This window comes from Strigops habroptila, chromosome 2 (genome assembly GCF_004027225.2).
Source record: "Strigops habroptila isolate Jane chromosome 2, bStrHab1.2.pri, whole genome shotgun sequence".
Taxonomy (NCBI): domain Eukaryota; kingdom Metazoa; phylum Chordata; class Aves; order Psittaciformes; family Psittacidae; genus Strigops; species Strigops habroptila.
The window spans coordinates 8,979,550-9,002,455 of record NC_044278.2 but is presented as its reverse complement, the minus strand read 5'-3'; the positions used below and the strand labels follow the sequence as shown (position 1 = coordinate 9,002,455).

The 22,906-nt window shown below is 45.5% G+C and overlaps 1 protein-coding gene across 2 annotated transcripts in view; it reads left to right on the top strand.

Annotated features, from left to right (window-relative positions):
- Positions 1-11,855: 11,855 nt before the first annotated feature.
- The window catches only part of IGSF11 (immunoglobulin superfamily member 11), a 105,184-nt gene continuing 94,133 nt past the window's right edge, over positions 11,856-22,906 (top strand). The window contains exon 1 of one of the 2 annotated variants that reach the window (XM_030471915.1): positions 11,856-12,383. In XM_030471915.1, coding sequence (XP_030327775.1) covers positions 12,050-12,383 — 334 coding nt within the window. In that variant the 5' untranslated portion in view covers positions 11,856-12,049. The remainder of the gene's footprint in view (positions 12,384-22,906) is intronic. The other variant, XM_030471916.1, reaches the window with a different exon arrangement.

Genomic DNA, 22,906 nt, shown 5'->3' with positions numbered 1-22,906 from the left:
ATTTCTACAGCTCCAGAGTCTAGGAATACCGTACCTGAATGTCAGTTGTAGTGTGCTTGGTGCTGTACAAACAGGATTAAAGATACAATGTGAGAGAAGGAGAGCACACACCTGAAAAATGGTGAGATCATTTTGGGAGGCAATGCTGCTCACTAATATTAGACTATTAGATTTTCATGCTCAGTGAATTTCTATTTCCATAAATGTCCCAGTTTCTGTCTTTGTAGCCATTCCCTCATGGAGGCCAACTTTGATTCCAAGGAGAAAAAAGCTCAGGAAGGCAATTTAAGGGGGCAGAAGCAGCATTGCAAAGGTGGATGTCTGGTAATGTAGATGAAGTGGGCTTTGGGTGCCAGTGTCACCAGAGGCTGGAGTTTTGATCGTGAGGGATGTGTGGTTTCCTGCCTTCTGGTGGGCTGCAACTAACACAGGACTATGGAAAAGAAGGGAATTTGCCTGTAAAAGAAGAGGTCTGTGCCAGGCAGGAAGAGGTCACTATGCCTCATTATAGGCATGACCAATGTGATGAGGAAGGAAAGCTAGGCTGGAGCTCCTGGTTCCTGTAAGGGCATTAGGTGCCCTTGCTATGGGCCCATCTCTTAATATCAAGCAGGCTTAAACTGAACTGCTACACTGCTAGGAAGGACTCCTGCCAGGTGATTGTAAGTGGATGTCAGTCAAAACCTTATGTTGCTGTTGCTGCACTGAAGAACTTGCTGTTGCACCTCTAGCTGTAGGAATTGCAAGGCTGTCGTAGGACTCTGCTGTCCACCTCCGTATCACACCTTGGGAGTACTGTTGATGGCACAGCTTGTGCTCCCCTTGTTAGAGATTTGGGAAGTATCCCTGCATAAATCAGTATGCAGGGATATAACTCGGCGTCTCTTCCAGGCGTCTGTTTTCCTGTAGCCTTCCCCAGTATTTCATATTGGATCGGTAATGAGGAGAGAGCTATATTTGTATGGAAGTGAGTTGCCAGCTCCTTAAGGATTCATTTATTGGGCTGCAGGCCAAGGCATATTCTGGCCCTTGACTGCATATTACTCTCTGCATTTACTTAATCCATAGGGAAGGCTTTAAATTTTCAGTCCAACACCATGAATGTAACATTGCACAGTCCTCTGGTTTTCTTACTAGTAACATGTGAGTGATGAGGAATGGGGCTAAGGAGGAAAAAATCAACAGTGGTGTTAGTCTGAGGAGGATCAGGTTCTGCTGTATGGCTCAGGGCTCCTTCTGGTACAGGTAAGATGGGGACTGTGCTCTTGCTCTTCATAATATCAAGATCCATTTTGAGATGCTTCTGAAAAACCTAGTTTGTAGCTGCTTGCCTTTGCCTTCCTAGAGAAAACCAGCTGCTTTGTTCCCTTGTAGGAGAAGGATTAATCCTTAGAGACAACACCTCCTGGAAACCATTATAGAACATAGTATCCCTGGTAACTGGAGCTGATATTTCTATACTCAGAACAGAAATCTGTGCCATCTTAAACTGGGGGTTGAATGGGTGGGTGAGGATAAGGTCAAGAAAAGCTGCCCTGAGCCACTGGGGTAGGATCAGAAGTCCTTCCAAATGTAACCTTATTCACAAGTGTAAACCCTGTCCTAAGTGCATCATCTTTCAAACAGTTGTATGTCCAGGGAAATCACTTAGACATTTCCTGTCCTACATACATTTTAAATTGCTGAACTATGTTAGTGCAGATACCACTATGAGGAAGCTTGAGTTGGTTAGCATGCCCTATTACCAGTATGAGCTTGGTGTTATTCTCTTCTGATTACAACGGACTGAAATCAAGTTCCGTTGCAGTGATTTAGAGGCTTCGATTCACTACCACATGTGAAAACAAGGAGGAGCTGAGGAAGTTGGGCTTCCAGCATCTGAAGGGGGCTACAAGGATGCTGGAGAGGGACTCTTCATCAGGGACTGTAGCGATAAGACAAGGGGTGATAGGTTCAAACTGAAACAGGGAAAGTTCAGGTTAAATATAAGGAAGAAGTTCTTTACTGTGAGGATGGTGAGGTGCTGGCACAGGTTGCCCAAAGAAATAGTAAATGCTCCATCCCTGGCAGTGTTCAAGGCCAGGTCGGACAGAGCCTTGGGTGACATGGTCTAGTGTGAGGTGTCCCTGCCCATGGCAGGGGGTTTGAACTGGATGATCTTAAGGTCCTTTGCAACCCAAACCATTCTATGATTCTTCAGCCTGGAGAAGAGCAGGATCTGGGGAATAAAAACCTGCCTTCCAATGCATATGTGGAAGTCATCAAGAAGATGGAGGTAGGCCCTTTTTGCACAGGATAATTAACCACTGGAATAGTGAGCTCACAGGAGTAGAGTCTGTGTCCTTGGAGGCTTTGAGGGACTGACTGGTCAAAGCCCTGAGCAACCTGGTCTCAACTGAATGCTGATCCTGCTGAAATTGTTTAATTTGCTAATTTCTTTCTTTGAAGTAAGAATTCTTTCAAATTACTTTTTTCCCTTAACTTAGTTGCCTCATAGGCAACACTTTGAATGCAAAGCTTTAAGAAGAAAAAAAACCTTTCAAACCTTTTCTGTATCTGAGAAGCTCAAACTAGAATATCTTGACAAAAAGATGCAATGTGAAGAAAAACACTTCTGGTAAAAACCCAGTTGAAAAACTTGGATCTGGTTTGTGCTCACTTTTAGCTGTGTCTAGACAGTGAATAACACTGGGGGTGGTAAGTAGGCCTTCTCAGATTTATTTCATATTCATATTCCAGTTGCACCCAAGGGGCCCACTGGTAATGAAGCCCCCCATAGGTTGGTCCAGCACATGCCTTTGAAGAACATGTAGATGAAGAAAAAAGTGAATTTATTATTAGGGGCCTAATTTAGCTAAATTGAGTTGAATCGATGCTACCAAACTAAAAACTCCAATTGTTTTTAAAGTCTAATCCTCTACTTCTCCAGCTGGGGCTGAAGCACTATGTGTGTTCCCTTAGCAGAACATTCTCTCTCTGGCTGACCAACACTCGACTGCTACTACCTTATGTTTTTGGGAGCCTCTTGTTTTCAAATGGGCAGCCTCGGTGGAGGTCACACACATTCCCTACTCCTCATACTGACAGCCATATGGAGCAATGCAGGCATGGTGTGATAAGAGGCCTTGAAATAGGTGACAGAGGATGCAGTGCAGAGAACAGGCATAGGGTGATGAGAAAAGAGGTGCAGGATATCAGCGTAGACCCCAGCTCTAGAAACACTTCACCAGTGATCAAGTAAAGAAATGTGGACATGGCAGCTGGGCAAAACCACTGTTAAAGATTAAAAAGAACAAAATCCAATATATTTAGAAGTTCACCATATGTAGTAAATCTGGATGTGGTGTGGACTTTCAAACCAAGGCAGGAGGAGTGAAATGTAAAATCTTGCTAGAAAAATGTGTAAACCTGGTTCCATATGTACCTTAGATGGAGGAGGAAGAATACATCAACATAGTGTTCTTCCCTGCGAAGAGGAAGATGGAATGTTTGCCAGGAAGCATAGAAAACAATTTCAACTGTATTATTATTCAGGCTTTTTCCAGATAATAGGCTTTCTTTATCTTCTAATAATTTAGGCAAATAATATTTCTTTGGACTCTTAAGATTTCAATTACACTAACAGTAAATTTTTGGGTTTGCATATAAAGTCTGTTTCCACATTGTCTATAATAAGAATTTATTATAGACAACATATAGTGCAACAGTGGCACTCAGTAGGTGAGTGATAGCCATGAAAAAATAAGAGAGACAATAACCAGAAGAGGTAATAACTTCCTTGGGCTCAGATTTGTGCCCTCTGGCATGAGATGTTCTCCTGCCCTTCCAACTTGCAGTGCTTCATGAGACCAGGCTCCTCTTGTGGTATTTTTCTGGAGAAACTAGCAAGTGAGAGAGTACACAGAGTGCTGCCAACCACAAGTTAGATGGCACTAGGGGAATATATCATAGAATCACACAGGGTTGGGGAATCACATGGTTTAGGTTGAAGGGACCTTAAAGCTCACCCATTTCCAACCCCTGCGATGGGCAGGGACACCTTCCACTAGAGCAGGTTGCTCCAAGCCCCTGTGTCCAACCTGGCCTCAAACACTGCCGGGGATGGGACAGCCACAGCTTCTCTGGGCACCCTGTGCCAGTGCCTCAGCACCTTCATAATAAAGAATTCTTTTCCTTCAATCTAATGTAAATCTCCTCTCTGTCTGTTTAAAGCCATTCCCCCTTGTTCTGTCACTGGATGCCTGTAAAAAGTCCCTTTCCGGATTTCTTCAGTCCCCCTTTAGGTATTAGAATACAGTTATAAGGTCTCCCTGGAGCCTTCTGTTTTCCAGACTGAAAAAACCCCTGCATGTGAGATGCAGTTTTCCTAAGGCTGGGGGCAAGCAGACACTTAAATTACTTCCTCTGCTAGTCCGGTCCTGAACTTGGGGCTATATTGTTGCATCTTTATTTCCTCTCTATTAATGTGAGAGGGACCCTGTTATGATTCCTGGAGACTTGACTTTGTGCATGCAGTGGCTATGCTTAGCCTTGGCTGTGCTGCAGCAACAGCTACAAAACTCAGGAATGCTTTTGTTGGAGTGACCCGTTCTGTCCTCGTTTTGCTAAGATAAGCAAAAAGTAAGGCAACTGGTATAGTGGGTTTTGTACTGCTGAGCGAGGCACCTTGCTGAGACCGCTGCTCTCATTTCTCATACTGTAACCATATTGTTGTTGAAAGCATTCATTGCCATTCACCTTTAGGAGTTGAATTTGCATAATCATTTTTCTTGCAAGGCTTCAGAATTGGCTGATCTGGACTCTCCACTTCAAAGTATCTTCTCTGTGCTTTTCAATATGCACACAACGCTGCGAGCTAGAACAAAACGATCTTGTTGTGTTACCATAGAGACATCCAGGGTCCAGTAAGGGTTCCTGCTTGAAATCGGACTGTTAAAGGAACAAGGGGCTGTTAGAATTTAAAGGGCTTAATCCTTGTCCAGGCACTGGCATAAATCAGCACCATCGGGGTGAAATGAACTGGCAGTCCCAATGTAGTGCTTTACAGACAGAGCTCTTCAGTCCAACTGGCCCAAAGGGGCTGTCATCTTGGTAGATTCATTAAAAAGGAGGTGGGAGAAAGGTCCAGGAAAAACACTTGAAAATGTTAAATCAATTTATGCTTTTCCTTCATTTCCCCACTGCCTTTAATTTGAGTGCTAATGGAGAGGTTTTCCTTTGCGCTTAGACATTCAACTTTGCTTTTTAAGCATACATTTTTAAGCACCACTAAATGAAGGCAGGGGTGAGGGAAGGTGCAGGGCTGACAACTCTGCGCTGGAGACTGAAGTTCTGTGTTCACAATTAAAGGCAAATAGTGGGACTATAGCTGTGTTCCTGTGCTGACCTGGAGAAAACATGATTTGGACTGAAAGGACACTACCTTCTATGAGCCTGTTGAGTTTTTAGTGTTGGTGCTGTAATTGCAGCTATAATGACCATTTTGTGCAATGGAGGGAGAAGAAAATGTCTTGCTATATACATAAAGGGAAGCAAAAATTGGTTGGGAGTAGATTCAACAGCAAAACCTTCTGCCAGTTAACATTATCTTTGCTTTGAAGTACGTTGTCCAGGCTACCTATGTAAGCATGAAAAAGGGTGCTTGCAATCCTACTTGCCAACTCAAAAGCCCTAGTGCAAAATGGAGAGGCTGTACTCTGCCCCACGTTAGATGTGGACCCTAGAATTATAGCCCCTAAATGGGCATTTGAAAGAGCATTGGTGAACATGTTTTGAAAATACACCTTTTGTTGTGTGGCTGTGGTGGGAGATGCAAATCTGCCTTGTGTTATATACATAGAGCTATTCCTCTTTTCCCCAGCAGTGGTTGCTGGTTCAGGCTCTTAGCACCTTCTGGCTCTGGAGTTTGATGAGGGCAGAGTTTAATCCTTCCTGCTGTCCTTAAATCAGCTCTGATGACTTCTTCCTCTGGCTTGAATCCTGGCTCTGGTAGACTCACCTGGCAACTCTTCTGTTATGTAGTGAGCATGGTAAGGTCTCTAAGAAAAGACAGTTCTTCACTGTCTCTTTGCTATGAAACAAACTCTTTCTGGCCCAGGCTAATGTGAACTATGCACACCCTGCCCTGCATAGGAAACTGTGGCGTATTATGCCAAAGCAGTATGTTTGGCAGAGCTAAATTTGCGCACATCCAAGATACTCTCAACAACTCAGGTGCCATGTCCTCTGACAAATACCGTGTGGCCCATGGCTAACACTGCACAACAGCAGGCAATACTGTCAATAATAGCTCAGAAACTTGCATTGCTGTCAGCAGTGATTTACGAGGCGGTTTAGGCTCCTTCCAGAACAGATCAGCTGGCATGGGCTCTGGGCAGCTTCCCAGCAGCACAGCAAGTGCTGCTATAAGGAGAAGTTTGAGTCCAAAGTATGGGGTATGAGCAGCTAAAATGTTAACCAGCAGGTTGTGTCAAAGTGCAAGCTTGTATTTTATTCTTCTATTATATCATTCTTCTGTTGCTTCTAAACAGAAGACTTCATTTGTTGGCACATGGCTGCCTAGATTTTGAGGGACTGACCCCTTTAGATGTGGTTGCCTCCTTGTTTTGGAGGATCAAGTCAGACCCAGAAGATGCTGAGCACTTGTCCCATGAAAGCACTGACAGACAGGAGCGAAGTGCATGCTCTCCAGAATTTAATAGTCACTTCAATGTGGTGGTAATAAGTGGCATTGTGCTTTATGGATTGGAAACCTTGCCCAAATTGACCTTTAGGCTAGTAATACATAACTAACATCTCCATTAGCTGGGGTATCTCTGGCCTTTTTAAATAACTTGCTGGATTAAAAGTTATTTTTGCAACTTATTGATACAGGCACCATTAGTGACACTAAGATTAAGTGGGTGAATGTTCACTAGTGCAGGATTTTAGCTTCTTGTTTTCCTGGACTCTTTATTCCCAATAGGAAAAAGCAAGTACGTGGCTGAAAAACATCATGTAGTTACTAGTTGTTGATGAACATCAAACAGTTAAGAAATGCAGAAAGCTGCAATATCTTTTTATTAGAATGGTGGATGTAGTAAGATAAAACACATGAGTTTTCAAGCATGGAAGCCCTTCTTCAGGTCAATGTGCCCAAAGGCTTGTTGGTATCTTTCAGCTACATCAGCTGGTCTAGTAAAAGTTATTGCTTCTCCATAGGAGTTATTGCACCTCACATATCTTTAGACCATCATAGCCACAGCAAGACTGCAACTAAACAAGATTCTTGAAGACCCATTTTGTACTGCAACTGCAGGAATATGTCCACATGAGTCTTAACTTTTAGTGTATTTCTTCTCAATTTGGTCATCTATCTGTTTTCTGTCACAGCTGTGTAATAAACCCTTTCAGCAGTTTTGGGGGCAAAAAAATAGAAGTGATTGATTTCCATTTTGTGAGCTTTATGGGGTGTGTTACTTGGAAGACTTGTCATTAGCATCATTTGCTGGTGTTTAGGGGAAGATTTAATTCCCTTACTGTAATGATTTGGGGAAATCTGTCGATGTAGGACTTAGAAAGTTATTATGGAAATGGCAGCATTATGAAATACTTTTATGTGGATGCAGCATCCGCTGTTTGCTGTGACAGGGGTGGCAGCGTGTGGCTGACAGGGTACGATGGACAGTTGTTAACCACAGCAGGTACAAAGGAAAGATTTAGCTGAAGCCTTGGGGAGCAATTTGTTCCCAACATGTCTGTGTGGATAGGGTTTGGGGGGTAGGTGTGAAGAAGATGGAGGTTTTCAAAACATTGAATAAAAAGCTTTGGTTTTGTAGATATACACAAGGTCCCTGGGCAGGAGGAGGGGAGAGAGGAGAGGATTTTGTAGCTGAGGAGGTTTTCTTTTACTGTGGGAGCAGCCAAGGAGAACTCAAAAGATGTAGGAAAGACGGAGATATGCTGGCAAGACTGCGGATTAGCTTAAAGTGCATTGGGATGCTCCAGGGTGGTGAGAAATCACAAGGGTGATAGAATTGCATTTATTCCCTGTGCTACTGAGGAAAGGAGCATCTGGCAGTGCACTAAGTTGGTGTGTTGTAGGTACTGTGTATGCATGTGATGATGAAACCAGACAAACTGGTGTGCCCACAATGGTGGAAAGGTGTAGTGGCAGCAATGCCTCAGCCCAGCTCCTTGTTGCCTGAAAAGCTTGACTATATGGCTCCCTTTCCATGAAGTGGGGACAGGCACAGTAATACTGCTCTCAAGGTGTGGGTCAAAATAGCCTTGGAGAAAGAAACAGTGCAGTGGTCTACTTCAGTTCCAATCAGCTTGAAAGTGTGCTGAATCCACCTGGGTTTCCATGGACACATCCACTTTTGCCATCTGGTATCGAAGGAATGTGGGAATTTGCCTGTTATTTTGGGGCTGGTTTCACTTGAATATTCCTAAGGCCAGGTTGGACAGAACCTTGAGTGACCATCCTTGTGGCCAGGGGAGACAAAATCTCTTTGTATGGATGAGTTCACAGGAGTATTGCTATTCTTCTGGTTAGTGACATGTGTTTTGTGTACACAGGCACTCAGCAAAATAAATCTAGGGGTTTGTTTTAATGTTTCTATTGAGAAGGTAAATAAGAGTTGATTGGGTGTGTCTCTGAAGGTCTCTCATATTTCTTCTCAGATAGGATTAAAAGAGTTCAATCTGCAAACTCTATTTCCTCTGTCAAAAAGAGATAACCAATCCTACAGACTGAGGTTATTAATGATCGAGTGAGTGAATTTTATCCATCTCTCTATATCTTGGAAGGACACTTCACTGAGGCTGATTTTGATCACTTTGTAAGCAATGTCACCTTCGATAAATTCCTGCCTGACAATAGATAACCCAGTAACAAGCTGGGAGACGGCAAAGGTGATGTAAGACTTGGCATCTCTTAAACCTAGCTGCATCTCATTGTTTGGGGGCAGCTTTAGAGCCATGTTAAGGAAAGGAAGAAGAAAAAGCATCGTCCTGGAAGAAAGCTGCCTTCCAATTTGATTCAGAAAGATGCTTTTCCCTGAGACATGAGTATTGCATTACTTATCATAATTTTTTCAAAAGAAAAAGGTGGGAGTGTTTTCACTTTTCTCTTTCTGTCCTTGCCCAGCCTAGCATGTAAAGCCTTGGCAAATACCTTGGCCATTTAGTTGAAGGATCCCATGTCTGTTCTTGTGAGCAATGTAACACAACAGAGTCCTGCAGTGGTTCACCTGCCAGCATCTGATGCTTGGGATATTGCAAATGTACCTCCTCTATCCGTGATGTGCTCTTCCATCAGTGCCAAGGAAGAGGTATCAACACTCACTGGTGGGAAAACAGACTGCTGCAGCAGCAAATATGTCTGCTCCTTGCTCTAGCATCCAACCAGCTGGAGTATGCTGCACTCACTGAATAAATGGTTGGCGTAAGCCTGTTGTTTTAGGGAAGGCTCAAGGGCAACTCAAGTAGAAATTCAGAGTTCCAGGAGAAGCATCTCCTTGTCCACATCCTCTCTGTACAATCTGCAGCTATTTTTGGAGGTTGTGGCAAGGTGGGGAGGGAGCCAGGGTGAGAGGACTGACTGGTGCATCTGAAGATTATTATTCCCTGTGGTTGCTCTGTCCTTCTGGAGCGTGGCCACAGATTGTGCTTGCAGTTGCTGCAAGAAGCAGTTAAAGTCACTTGCTGTGTCACTGTGGTTTGCAGGTATGTCAGTGTCTGCTGTGGTGACCACATCCTAAAGGTGAATAAAATACTCCCTGCTCCTACCAGCTTGGGTCAGAAGAGATGTTTGGGTCCATTTTGGGCAAAAATGCTTTCTCTGACCACCACAGATTCACATTCTCACTGTGCTCTTTAGGAAGCAAATTAATTCAGCCACTGTACAGGGTGAACTGATCTTTGCTGTTTACCTGCCAGCTGATGCACAGCAGGATTCAAGGAACAGTCCAAGGAATGGCATTGCCAAATACAGTATGTCCTTATACTAAAAAACACTTATTTTCCATTAGGTCAAGAGAGCTTCCAAGCCCTGGCAGATCAGAAAAGCAGTGCGGCAGTGGTAGGGAGGAGAATATGCAATTCTTGCTTTTGCTTGATTTGTCTTTGCATCTTTTCATCCCCAGGAGTTATATGAAGGAGTAAGGGTAGTGGCAGGACACTGTGCCCAGTGTGCTCTGTGCTTTCTGTCTTTGACTTTAAAGGAGGCTATTTTTGCAAGAGACATTCATGGGCTTTCATTGTAGTTAGGAGCATGGACATAACTGTTGCGTTCCTCCAGGCAGCCACTCTATGTACCCACGAGGATGGGGACCTCCTGGAGCTGCTGCTGATCAATAAGAACATCACATTCCTCTGTCCTTTTTCTAGGTGAGCAAGCAGCAGGTCGGCTGAAGGAAAGAGAAGCTGTCTAAGGGAGTCAGAGAACTCCAGTCCCCATACTGCTGGAGAATGAGGGAAACATTGGGCCATGACTCTCCCTTTGGTGCTTTTCTGAAGTGTTTTGCTTCATCTGCTTGAGCCTTTGTCAAGAGCTGGCTCCTTAGTGGAGCAAAACTATCTCTTAGCCCACCTGCCCATGGCAGGGCTGGAGTGGAGGGTGTTTTGCAAGAGCTTTCTCATCCCATTGTTCTGCCCAACAGGGAGTCAGTTTTGCTGCCTGATAAAGGCAGGTCAGCCATTGTTCCTTATAAATAGTGGCTTTTTCCCAGAACTAGGAAAAATCAGTAAACCTGGACTGCTGGAGTGGCATTTTTACCTAACCCTTTGGTAGAAGGGTGCCAAAGCTTGATGCTGGGCAAGGCAGAGCTTTACCTGGTAGCTAGTTTCTCACTTACTGTTCTCACAGACACCAACTTTTCATATTGATAAGAGTGATTTCTCTTCTGCTACCCCAGAGGCTTTTCCTTGTCATCTTTGCTCCCAGGTGAAGCTCCCCCCTTTTCAGTTGAAGTGCAGCCACATGAAGGGTCAGTGCTGTGTTTGGGGCAACTGAGGCGGCAAAAATCTGAGAGATGCTGAGCATGGGGATGCTCTCAGGGTCTCTGGCTGGGAAGGAGGTAGGGAGAAGCATTGCAGGGGGTGAAGGCTGCATGGCTGTGCTTCAGTGGCAGGGGAAGCTTTTTTTAGGGGAGTAAAGCTAACATGGTCAGACTTGGACAGGCCATGTGCAAGAAGTCAGTCAATATAAGCTTTTTGCTTTGATCCTTTCCCTGGGTAACCTTAAGCTTCTAATGAGCTCCTTTCCTCCCTTCCCACCCCCTACGTGCACTTGAGTTTTGATTGATTTTTGTGTAGCCTTAAGGACTGCAATTAGTTAAGCTAATGACAACTTGTTGGTGATTGTTCTGTTAAATGGTATTGTGGGGCCCCAACTCCAAGAGCTGCTTTACTCCCTTCAGAGAGGTCTTGGTCTGATTTTTTGGGTGTGCTGAACACTTGAACCTCTCGCTCCCTTGAATAGAATCCTAGAATGGTTGGGTTGGAAGGGACCTTAAGCTCATCCAGTTCCAACCCCCTGCCATGGGCAGGGACACCTTCCACTAGAGCAGGTTGCTCCAAGCCCTGTCGAACCCGGCCTTGAACACTGCCAGGGATGGGGCATCCACAACTTCGTTTGGCAGCCTGTTCCTGTGCCTCACCACCCTCACAGTAAAGAACTTCTTCCTTATATCTAACCTGAACTTCCCCTGTTTCAGTTTGAACCCATCACCCCTTGTCCTATCACTACAGTCCCTGATGAAGAGCCTCTCTCCAGCATCCTTGTAGATCTCCTTCAGATACTGGAATAGCAGTTAAGGTGGCTCATATGCTGAGCCAGCAATGTTTACACTGTGTGTGCTGCAGCAATGCCTGGTCCCATGCATCCCAAATTTGCTGTGTGCTGCTGCTCTCTCCTTCCATGCAGCTATAGGCAGGCCCTGGAGAGAAGATGCTCCGGAGAAGCTGGCCCGTGTAGCATCCCTGCGGATGCAGCGGTATCGGGTTGGCGGCGATGGACACATCCCAATCTGTGGGTGGCCCGCGCCACAGAGCAGGAGTGTAGCGGATGTGCCGCCGTGTACCGGGACGGGGGGTGACAGCCGCAGCCCAGCGGGTTGCTGGGGCAGCTCGGGGCCGCCAGGCTGCGCTCTCGGGCCGGCCGCCGCTCCTGCCGCCCTCCCCGGGCGGGCGACCGGGGCTCGGGGCACGGCGGAGCGGGCGGTCCCGGGACGGCGGCGGTGGCACCATCGGCACCACCACCGGCACCTGCGGCTGCGGGGAGAGGCAGGGCTCGGCCGCCCGCTCGGCGCCCCTCGCCCGGCCCGGCATGACGCGGCGGCGCCCCGGCGGCGGAGGGAGGTGGGTGCCGGTAGCCTTGGCCGCGCTCCTGGCCCTGCGAGGTGAGTGCTGCTCGGGGGGAGATGCGGCGCGGTACCCGCGGACGGCGATGCCCCGTCCGCTGAGCCGGTTTGGGAGCGAACCAAGTTTTGGTTGCGGTCCCACCGGTGATGCTCGGAAATGCGGCGGTGGGTGAGTGCTTTTGCAGGCAAGCTTGAGGAAGGAGCGCTGCTCCGCTCGGTGCCTCCTTTTGCTGCTCTTTCCACTGCACCATCCTTCTTATACTAGTATTCTATTTATTCTTGCGGCGCTGTGAAAGTTGCTTTAAGCTGGGCTTCACGTTGTCTGGGCCTACCCCCTATGATAAGCTCACCTAGGTGGAAAAGTCTGGGTCTATCCTTCAGGCCCTGAGGCAGCAGGGAACTTTGTGTAGAGATGCATGGAGCCCTCCGTGTCCTCCTCTACCTCCTTCTCCTCCTCCCAGGCTCTAACTGAAGTGACTGCCCCATAGCATGTGGAGAGACACAAACCACTCCATCACCTCCCATGTCCAGCAGCCCTTCCGAAATAAGGTGTGTGCCCTGGTCCTCTTTGTGGTGAGGGAGCAAACGGCATGTGGCAGATGCTACTAACATCACTTAGTGCATTGTTGGAGAGCAATAGGAGGTGCTGTGATAAGGGCAACAGCAGGAATTACAAAGTGCGGAATGTTCAGACTCATCTGTTGATCAGGTGGCAATGCTTTCATTCAAGTCATGCCAAACTTTGGAGCAGGCCTGCTCAGCTATGTTTTACTGAGGTCTACAAGGTAGCTTTCTTAAGGTCTACTCATTCATGCAGAGGTCCACTAAGTAGTTTTGTGGAGGTGCACTGTTCTGCTGGGAAACTGGGAAATCTGCTGCAACTGATCCCTGATCAAGCAGGAGGATGGTAAGAAATGACAGGCTCTCCCACTAGAATACCAGAGATATCTCAGCAAGGCCTGGATGAAACTTCCTCATAGTCTGCATCTGGATGGAGATGCTGCTTGGGGTAGATGGCTCTTACTGCCCTGTGAGGTGCAGCAGGCAGTTTCCCTCTGCCTGAGACTCACTGAGAAACAAGTCTTGTGATGGAAAAGAACTTACACACATCTCAGCCCTAAAAGCACTCTGAGTTCTGTCCTCAGAGCACATTTGGGAGTGCGAGTCGCATCCATTAACTGGAAACTGCACCTGCTGGCTTCAAAGAGATGAATTATGGAAACAAATAGTTTATTAGCATTTAATGGAAAGAAATAATCTCAGCTGTTCCACACTTAATCTTATTTGTTCACTTTTTTGTACTTTTCCCAGTTAGGAAAGTGAGTTCAATGACTTTCAGGTTCTCAACGCCACAATTTGTCTGCAGATGTTGCAAAGGTGTAACTGTGATGACGTGTTGGTGTGATACCTCTGCAACAACATATAACAGTAATTAGATTTCAGATTAAAATTAAAGGGGCATTTAATTATCTCTTTAGGCAAAAAGATTGATTCCATGTTTAATTCCTGGGTTTGGTTGAGGGCATGTGGGGACAATGACAATGGAGAGAACTAGGCACTGAAACACACTTTCCATGAAATATTTATCTGCACTAGTGTAATGCTTTTCCTTGCCCTTGAGGGCTTTAAAATTACCTGAATGAACCACTTGTGTCTCAAGTTTGGGGCTTTATTTTCCTTTTTGCCTTAGGAAAAGCTTTTAGAAGATGGTGGTAGGTGAAAATAGCTGTGGTACACAATTACTTCTGTGTTATGTGGTATGGCTGTCTTATTGGTGGTTCTTGAATTAGAAAAGAAAACCCTGATAAAGTATAAGGAACTAGTGAAAGCTGAAATAAAATTGGGAGAGCTTTTTCTAAACACCACTTGCAAAAGACCAGTAAGTGTATTTCTGCTCTGGGTTGCCAAGTCTGGCTAGGAAGAGTGATTTTATTCCCTTTTTTGAGGCTTTAGATTGGTATAGAGGATAGAGAAGAAAAACGATGGGATCATATGCGAAGTGACACCTAAATGAAAGGTGAAAGGTTGAAAAGTTAAAGGATTAGAAATTATAAGAGTGTATAATCAGAAGAAATACTTAATGTGGAACAAATGAGAAGTGGTGGGGGAAAATGGTTCCTGGAGCTCGTTTCATCATTCTCACACTTCCTGCCTATGACAAAATACAGTCAGGCTTTGTAGTGAGATGTCAATCAAACATTATAGTCCCATTTTCTTACTTTGCTTTGCAAGTTGCAGAATAGCAGTGATTCTCTTTAACTGTCTGCTTTCTCTGGGCCTATAATACCCACATTTAATGCTTCTGGGACAGGGGCAGCATCTATGTTTTCCCTCTAAAGCATTACGAATGTAATAACTTTTGAGGAAATAATATTTTTCAGGCTCCCTAGAGAAGTTTAAGGAAAGATAGGGGGGAATTCTGTTTAGAGCTTTGAAACCAAACCTGCAATTGCAAATCAATCCTGCTCTGTGGCCAGAAATAGCATGCTGCAAATTGTTAGATGTGTTAGAAATCACACATTGGGTACAGCTAAACTGCAGAACCAACTTTAACTGCATGGTGTTTGGATCCTGTGATGTAGTATCACACCAGGTGAGATGTTGGTGTGCTACAGTCGCTGCAGCAAGGTGAGGGTAGGGGCTGTGTGTGTGCCTGGTGGTAGTGCATCAATGCAACAGCAGGGCTGCAGATTTCATGCTGCTTTCCTAGTCCTCACCTGAAGTCACCCTCCTGCCAGTCAGGGGTTATCACAGCTGAAACTGAGCAGTTTTGGCCTTGCAGTACCCTTGTGCTAGCTCAGGTATCCTTCCCAGCCCTGCACCAGGTCCTCAACCCTAGCAAGGGAGGACTCTGGCAGTCCCTTGCTCTTCCATACTTATGCTTTCCTTGTTTTGTTTTCTTTTTCCTTTCCTTGGAACAGATTGCCATTTGTGTCAAGCTGTGTGGGTTTGTGACGTGTAGATAAATCGTTTTGCTTACGGCCTGACCTTGGTCCCCAGCAGTAGGCACAGATGCAGTAACTACTACTTGCGTCTCTGAAGCGGGCATCCTTCCCTTAGTTTGGAAATGGATTCTTTCTCTCTGTTTCTTCAGTATTGCTTAAACCCCAGTTTTCTTTTGTAAGATACCCTTCTCCAAGGGATGTCAAAGTGCCTCAAGAACAGCTATATTTAGCTGCTCAGTAGTAATATGGACATACAAAATATGGTGTAAACAACTCATTAAGAAACTTAGAAATCATTTTCCTGCCTCCAGTGGGGAGACGTGTTTTTATTATTATACCGATACCAGAGATGGAGAAATTGAGGCTTTGTGACCTACTGAAGGTCGGCAGATGCTGGTAGTAGTCTTGAGTGTCTTAGTCCAAACTCTAACCACAGGAGAATGCTTGAATTTATGCAGCAGGTTAAGCAATACTGTAATGGTACTCTTTAGGGATGTTCACTACTAAATTGTGGTGAGTCATCTATATTTAGCTGGATGCTACTATCATTGCGCTTTTTAAGTAAAGTGCTTTTAACACAGTTTATTTCAAGGAGAAGTGCATGCACTGAAAACCATGTTCTTTGTAGTTTTCTCCTTGTGGAGCCTTAATGCTGCCTTCCCCTTTGTACATGTTCAGAGAGAAATTTAGCTCCTGGTTGTTTAACAGACAGTAGTGTAACAAAGACAGTCCCCTGGTTAATACTACCTTGTGTTTGCACAGTCATTTGCACGCATTAACTAGTTGAGAGTCTCCAAATTCACTTTGTGAGGGCAGTCAGTTTGATTTCTAGCATGGGAAACTGAAGTGTACAGAGGTGAAATGATTTGCTGTCAGGTGGGACATCTGCCCAGCCTCTTCTTTAGGGAAGTCACAGTTACAGGGCTCCTAGTCATATGCCACCCACTTTTCTCTCTCAAATGCTTCATGTTTTATGCACCAGGGAGAAAGCACTATATTATTAAGTATGCACAGTGAACTGTTGTGGTTTTGGGTTATTTTTTTCCCCTTAAATGTTTACATCTCTTCGGTTTTGGAGGTCACTTGTGTCCGTTATGGCTTCTGCTTTTATTGCTTGAGCTGGGGTGAGGACAAATGCTCTGTTTCATTAAGGCTGAGGGATTTGGCTTCATTCTGAATGGAAACAGAAGTTGGATGCTTTGGTTTTGACAGGAAATTTTTTGAGAGAAATTCCGTCTTAGGACAACCAATATTATTATTAATATTATTACAATACAAGAAAATACCCTAAACAAAAAGGTACTTTGGGGTGTTGTCGTTTAACCCCAGTTGGCAACTAAGTACAATGCAGCTGCTTAGTCATTGCCCTCACCAGTGGGATAGGGAGGAGAACTGGGAAAAAGGTAGAAGCTGTGGGTTGAGATAAGAAAAGTTTAATTATTAAAGTATAATACAATACTAAGAATAATTAAAAGGCAGATAACAAAAAGAGATAAAACACCACTTCCTCCCACCCCAAACAACAGTGATGTACAATACAACTGCTCACCACCTGCTGACTGATACCCAGCCTGTCTCTGAGCAGTGAGCAGAGCCTTCCAGCTACCTCCCCCTGGTTTATATACTAGGCATGACATGCTGTGGTATGGAATATCCCTTTGGCTAGTTTGGGTCAGCTGTCCTGGCTCTGCTTCCTCACAGCTTTTGCCAGTGAGGAGGTGCACAAGAGCATGAGAGACTGAAAAGTCCTTGCTCAGGGTAAGTGCTACTTAGCAACAACTAAAACATTGGTGTTTTATCAGCATTGTTCTCAGGCTGAAGCCAAAACACAGCACTGCACCAGCTACTAGGAAGAAAATTAACTCTATCCCAGCCAAAACCAGGACAATGTGAGAAGTCAAAACTTTTTCAACCCGAAGATGATTAAGTTGGATGTTTCTGTATTTCTGACAATTTTGCCTTGTTTTTCTTTTGAAACACAGTTATGATTTTACAAAACATCCCATGTTTGACAAGGTTTGGGTTATTGGAAGTATCTACAGTAAAAGTCTTAGTGGTTGCTATTTTTTTATTTCTATGGGGCATTCAAAAACGCTGATAAAAACCAGCTTGCAGCAACTTGTGGTATCTGTGCACAGTCTCTGTCCATTATTTTTGCCATCTTGACACACATATGCAAACACCAGGTACACATGTGGTATTTTCTGTGTCCTTTCCTTATTCATTGTGCAGTAGAATGCTGTTTGCACCAAAGGAAGTAGAATATGGTGTACAAACTGAGACAAGTTTAATAAATACAACCTCTTTGTTAATCTTTGCTTCCCCTTCTGGAGCAGTTGCTGGAGAAGTCGGAACAGGACTAGTAGATAGAGCTCAGCCTCCTATTACCGGTACATGTGCAGAGCTCCTCCTGGCAGCACAGTGGTACTGGTGCATTTGCATATCTGCACGATGTTAATTTCTAGTGTAATTTTGGTATTAATCAGATTGCATACTTAAGGATAAAAACTTGTGCTGTGTTTTTTTTCTCCTCATAAGTCAACCCAGCTATGAGAACATGAGCTAGGTTGGGTTTCACAAGCATCAGCAGGAGAAAGCTGATGTTGAACCTGCTTTGTTACACCTGGGCTTGGTTTTACTTGATACTGAAGCCAGGAATGTCATTTGTGGGGGGAAGGACACACTGTTTGCAATGTGTGGTGCATCCCTGCAGTGGCCTGTCTGAGCAGTGCTAGGCCAGGTCAGACGGCTGGCCAATGCTGGATGCTTCAGTGAGGGGTGCTGACACCCCACAGTGAGCAATTGGTACCAAATGTTTAGCAAAGAGGAGCCTAGTGCTATGCAGTGCTACAGGTTGCCCTAGGAGGAGGTTGGTGTAGGTATTGCTCTGCGCTTCAAAGCCTACTCAAGTCAATTTTGTCTTAATTTCAGGGGTGTCCACACTCCACTTCCTTGCCATAAAATGAACTGAGTCATAGGTATTGCTGCCACCAACACAGAGTGAACAAAACGTTCATCCCTTCTCCTTTCCTCAGGGAAGCTCCCTCCACCTGCAAAGCAACTGGTGCAAAAATTCCCTTTCTGGGAAAAGTTGTGGGGTTTCAGAGCCCCCTCTTTAGTTAATGGTGTGTACGCAGTCCCTCTGGGCACCCAGAACTCAGCCTCCCAAATGGCATGGGCTATGGGTGAGCTATCCCAGGCTCAGCTCTTCCCATGCCTGGCATATTAATGGTGTCTGTCAGGAGCAGGTGGGTCGGTACACCCTCTCTGCATGTCCAGTGGGGAGATTACTTCCTAATCCTTGTTAATTAGAAGTTGGCTAGTGCCTGGAAGCGTGAGGGTGTAGTGCTGCTATGCTTTTTTTCTTTTCCTTCATTCTACCTGCCTTATTGGTGGGTGTTCCCATTATCCGTATAAGCGCACAGACCTCCGATTTCTGCTAAGCTCTTGACTTTACAAACACATGGACTGATCATTTCTCACTGTTAATTATGGGCTGTGTTTAGAATAAGCAGAAAAAGTAAAAACAGAAAAGGAAAAGAAAATTGTAATAGTTTCCTTATGTCTGGTCACATTTTGTGCTCTTCAGCTGTATCGAACAACCTTTTGTCTTTCTCTTAAAAACTCCAAACCAACAATAACAAAAAACCTCCACAAAATCCAACCCCCGCCCCCTCCCCCCAAAAAATCACCAAACCCCACAAGCCTAAACCAACCAAACAAAAAACCATAGAAGCTCCTGTTTCACTTCATGCCCATTTGATAACTTCTTTCCAACTAGCTCCTCTCCGGCTTAAATTGTCCCAATTTTAATTGTGCTTGACCAGTAAGTGTTGTTGGCTGGTGAGGGATGAAATTTTTCTGTGCTTTCTCTATCTTCAAGTGTGCTGCCCAGAGGTAACCACAGTGATTCCAGCTGAGGGTGCCCTGAGTGTTCTCAGTGGCATTTGAACACTTCCAGCATCCTTTCCAGCCTCCTCCTTTAGACATCCTAACAGCTTGCTTGCTTTTTTGACCACTGTTGCATGTTGAACAGATGTTTTCGTTGAGCCGTTTACAGTGATACCAAGATATTTTCCTCAAGTGATTACATCTGAATTAAAGCCCCATGGTATATGAGTAGTTCAGATTATTCTCTCAAGTTCTTATTACTGCCCATTTGGCAATGTTGAATTTCATCTGGCATTATGCTGCCCGCTTGCCGAGTTTTGTCAGATCCCTTGGAAGTCTCCCTCAATCTTCTTTTGTCTCAGCCAGCCCAAATCACTTTTTCAGCCCCCTGTCTCTCTGCCAGATATTAAGGAATAGATTAAACCACCCCAGAGCTGGTATGAAACCTGGGGATAATCTCTTGTAATTGGGGCCAGAGTGAGGGCAGGGGGAGAGGGGCTCCCATGCCTCTGAGCCTGGGCACTGAGCTGTGGGGCAGCAGCTCTGGGCTCAGCCTGAATCCAAGTGGCATGAACCCCATTTTGCGGGGAAGCAATAGGGAAAGGGGGATCCCCACTCCAGACGAGCAGGGATGGGGCTGGCACTTAACTGGCATCCTACTCAGAATGGTTTAGCAGATGCGCTTACTGAAGTGCATCTGCTAAATGACTGAAAATGAATCACTTAATCCTGCCCTTTTCTTCCCAAAATTTGAGTGGATTGAAAGGCCACAAGTTCCTCTGAGCAGAGACCAAGCGGGTTTGTCTCCTGTTGTGTACTTTTAGGGGCTTAAGGAGTTTGACTGGCTTAACCTGATCCCCAGGTTAGCTTGTGCCCTCTCTCAGGGAAAGCATTGCTAACTTGAAGAACTCCCTGACTTAGCAAAAGCTTGCATGTCTTTGTTGGCAGCACAGCCACTTAAGAAATGTCATTCCCCTACTGTTCAGCACTTCGGGATGTGTCCTTTGAATATACTGAAATGATTGCTTGTTTTTTTGACTTCTGCAATTTGGCCTTCAATTTTGTTCTCGGCCCTCTTAGCTACCATCTTATGAAGCAAATGCTTAGATTGAATGATTTCTTGCTCCTTTTGTCGGTCCATAGAATGTGCTTTCTTGCTTCTCAGCAGTTTTTTTTCATTCAGGGCCACCGAGTACCTTTTCAGTGACAATGCCAAGACCACTTCAACACACCACCATGCAGACCATAACAACTTTAATCCCCTTACTTTTGGAGCTGAGGTGTTTTGACCAGTTTTTGATTGTAATTGTCTTTTCTAATGTTTAAGAGGTGTGATGCAGAGTTTGGGTGCTATTTTTCTCACAGGGATGTTAGGTTTGATTATGTACTTTGTGAGTTCACCGTTACTTTGTGACTCAGATTGCTCCTTGCATCAGTTGCAGTGTTTTAGCTTCTGAGTGCCCTGGGACTTGCTGTTCCAAGCCCTACCTACGCTCTTTAAGATGCTGCAGAGCTGTAACCTGCTGTGACACTTCGCTAATTCCTGCCCATGTTGCTGAAGCCACTGGTTTTTGCTGTTTTCTTTGACTTTGTTGTTCCTTTGCTCTCATTGCACACTGTGCAGTAGATGTTCCCTTCCTGATCAGGAGGCCATTGGTAAATCCAGGTTGCTGTAGTGAGATTTGGTTTCTAGCTAACTTTTCTCCCCCTTCAGCCTTGGCTATCTACATGGGATCTGTGCATTATTCATCTTGCAGTTTGTCTCTGCCCCTTTGCCCACATTGGGTTTGGTCTGTGATGAATCCTGCAGTTGTGGGCCCACAGACTGCAAGACATGTTGGATGCTTTAACCATTAACATAGCTATTTCATCCCTTTCCTATACTGTATAAAGCAGTTATTGCATGCTGTAGGCAATAGCTTGCTGCAGGCTTCAGCTTCAAACCTGAAGTGCTCCTTGGAGCCTTCTGCTCCAGCTTCACACCTCTGGCTCTAACCTGTGCTTCCATCAGCATCAGCCACACTCTGAGATGTTTGGTTTTGAAGTGATATCTCAGAAAATAGCCATGCTTCTCAGTTAAAAGGTCTCTGGGTGCTCCTGCAGGGAATGCTCTGTGTCCCTATGCATTGCTTGCTCTGCTGCCTCTCATTGCCTGAGATGGGGGTGCCTGAATCTCCTGTGACCCTTGGGGAAGGAGAGAGGGGTGGGTGGCAGACCCTGTTGTTTTAGTGAAGCCCTGTGAGAGAAGCTTCTGTAGGGGGCTGCAGGGCTTGTGTGGACTCTGGGGCTACTTCCATAGCTGAGCATGTTTGAACTTTGCTGTCTGATGGGGTTTTCATGTTGGAATGTCTGTTTTAGTTGCAGAGCTCCTAAGCTGACAAGCCTGCTTGACTTTCTGCCTGTGTATTGGCAGCTAGCGGCTCAGAGAGGTTGACAGGACCTTGGCTACTTGGCAGAGGAACAGAATAGCCTCAGTCTGTCTGCAGAATCACCATGTCCTTGGCTTGTCAAGGACAGCCTTTCCTTTTGCCCCTGAAACAGCTGGTGTGCCCTGGGCCCCTATTATGGGACTCATCCGCAATCAGCGCCTCTGCACTGAAAATGCCTCGGACACAGAGCACAGGCTTGTGTTTCTCAGCTGCACGGAGTTGCAGCAAGGCTGTGTTTTGCTTGTTCTTTGGGGAATGCTCTGTGTTAGTTCTTCAGTGTCTTTTTTTCTGCATAGTCTCATCTCTTCTTGCTGCTCTTGTCCCTATTCCCAGTGGCTGCTTTTTTGTTTTTGTAAGACTGCATTTTGGCTGCCACATTGACAGCAGTTTTCTGTTTATCCACAGAATAGGTATAACACAGACAGGCTTCCCCCAACCCACCCTAGTCCCCATTCTCCAGCCCTTTTTTCACTACCCCTTACCTCCCTCAACCTTCCTCATTGCTTCAGCCCTGAGCCAGAGGTCTGAAGTGGAAGGGATCGCTTCAGGTGAAAGGATGGGGGGGAGTTGAAGCATCCTACAGCCACCAGCTTGTGTTGCATCCTAATTGCAAATAGCCCTTCCGGCATCAGCAGTTTGTAGGAATAATTGACAGGAGGTGCCGGCGAGGTGCTGAGTCAGACCGAAGTGTGCTTGCCAAGTCACTGCAGCAGAAGGAGCCTGCTCGCCTCGTGTGGAGGGGAAGCCAATGGATGGTGGGTTTCCTAGCTGCCTTTTGGGCCTCTTTCTTACCTCTTTCTGAGGCTGCAATTCAGCAGCAGCAATGCTATGCATGGAAGGGAGATACCGGGCGGTGTGGAGGGAGCTCCTTCTCTTTCTTTACTTCTTCCTTTGTTTTGGCTGCGAACACTAAGGATTAGGAGATGCGTGCTCCCTTCCCACCTGCTGCCACTGTCTCTCTGCTGCCATTTCCATGCTCTGAGCAAGTAGAAGGGGTAGAAAACACATAATAAGGGTTGTTGGGGACAAGTGAGTGCCCCTAGTGACAAGTGGGTGAGGAAAAGGAACTGGTGATGCCCTCAGCCAAGCAAGGGGAGGATAGCTGAGGAAGCCAAAAAAGCTGCAGAATAAAATGACTGAAAAGGTGTTTTGGCTCGTCCTTCCTGAGGGCTGCTTCTGCTGCAGTGTCCTCCTGTTTATTTAGGAGTTTGAAATTACTTGTTTGACATGCAGGAAGATGAGTGCTTGTCCTATATAGATCTAGTACCTGATGCACCTCCACGTCAGGCTCATGAAA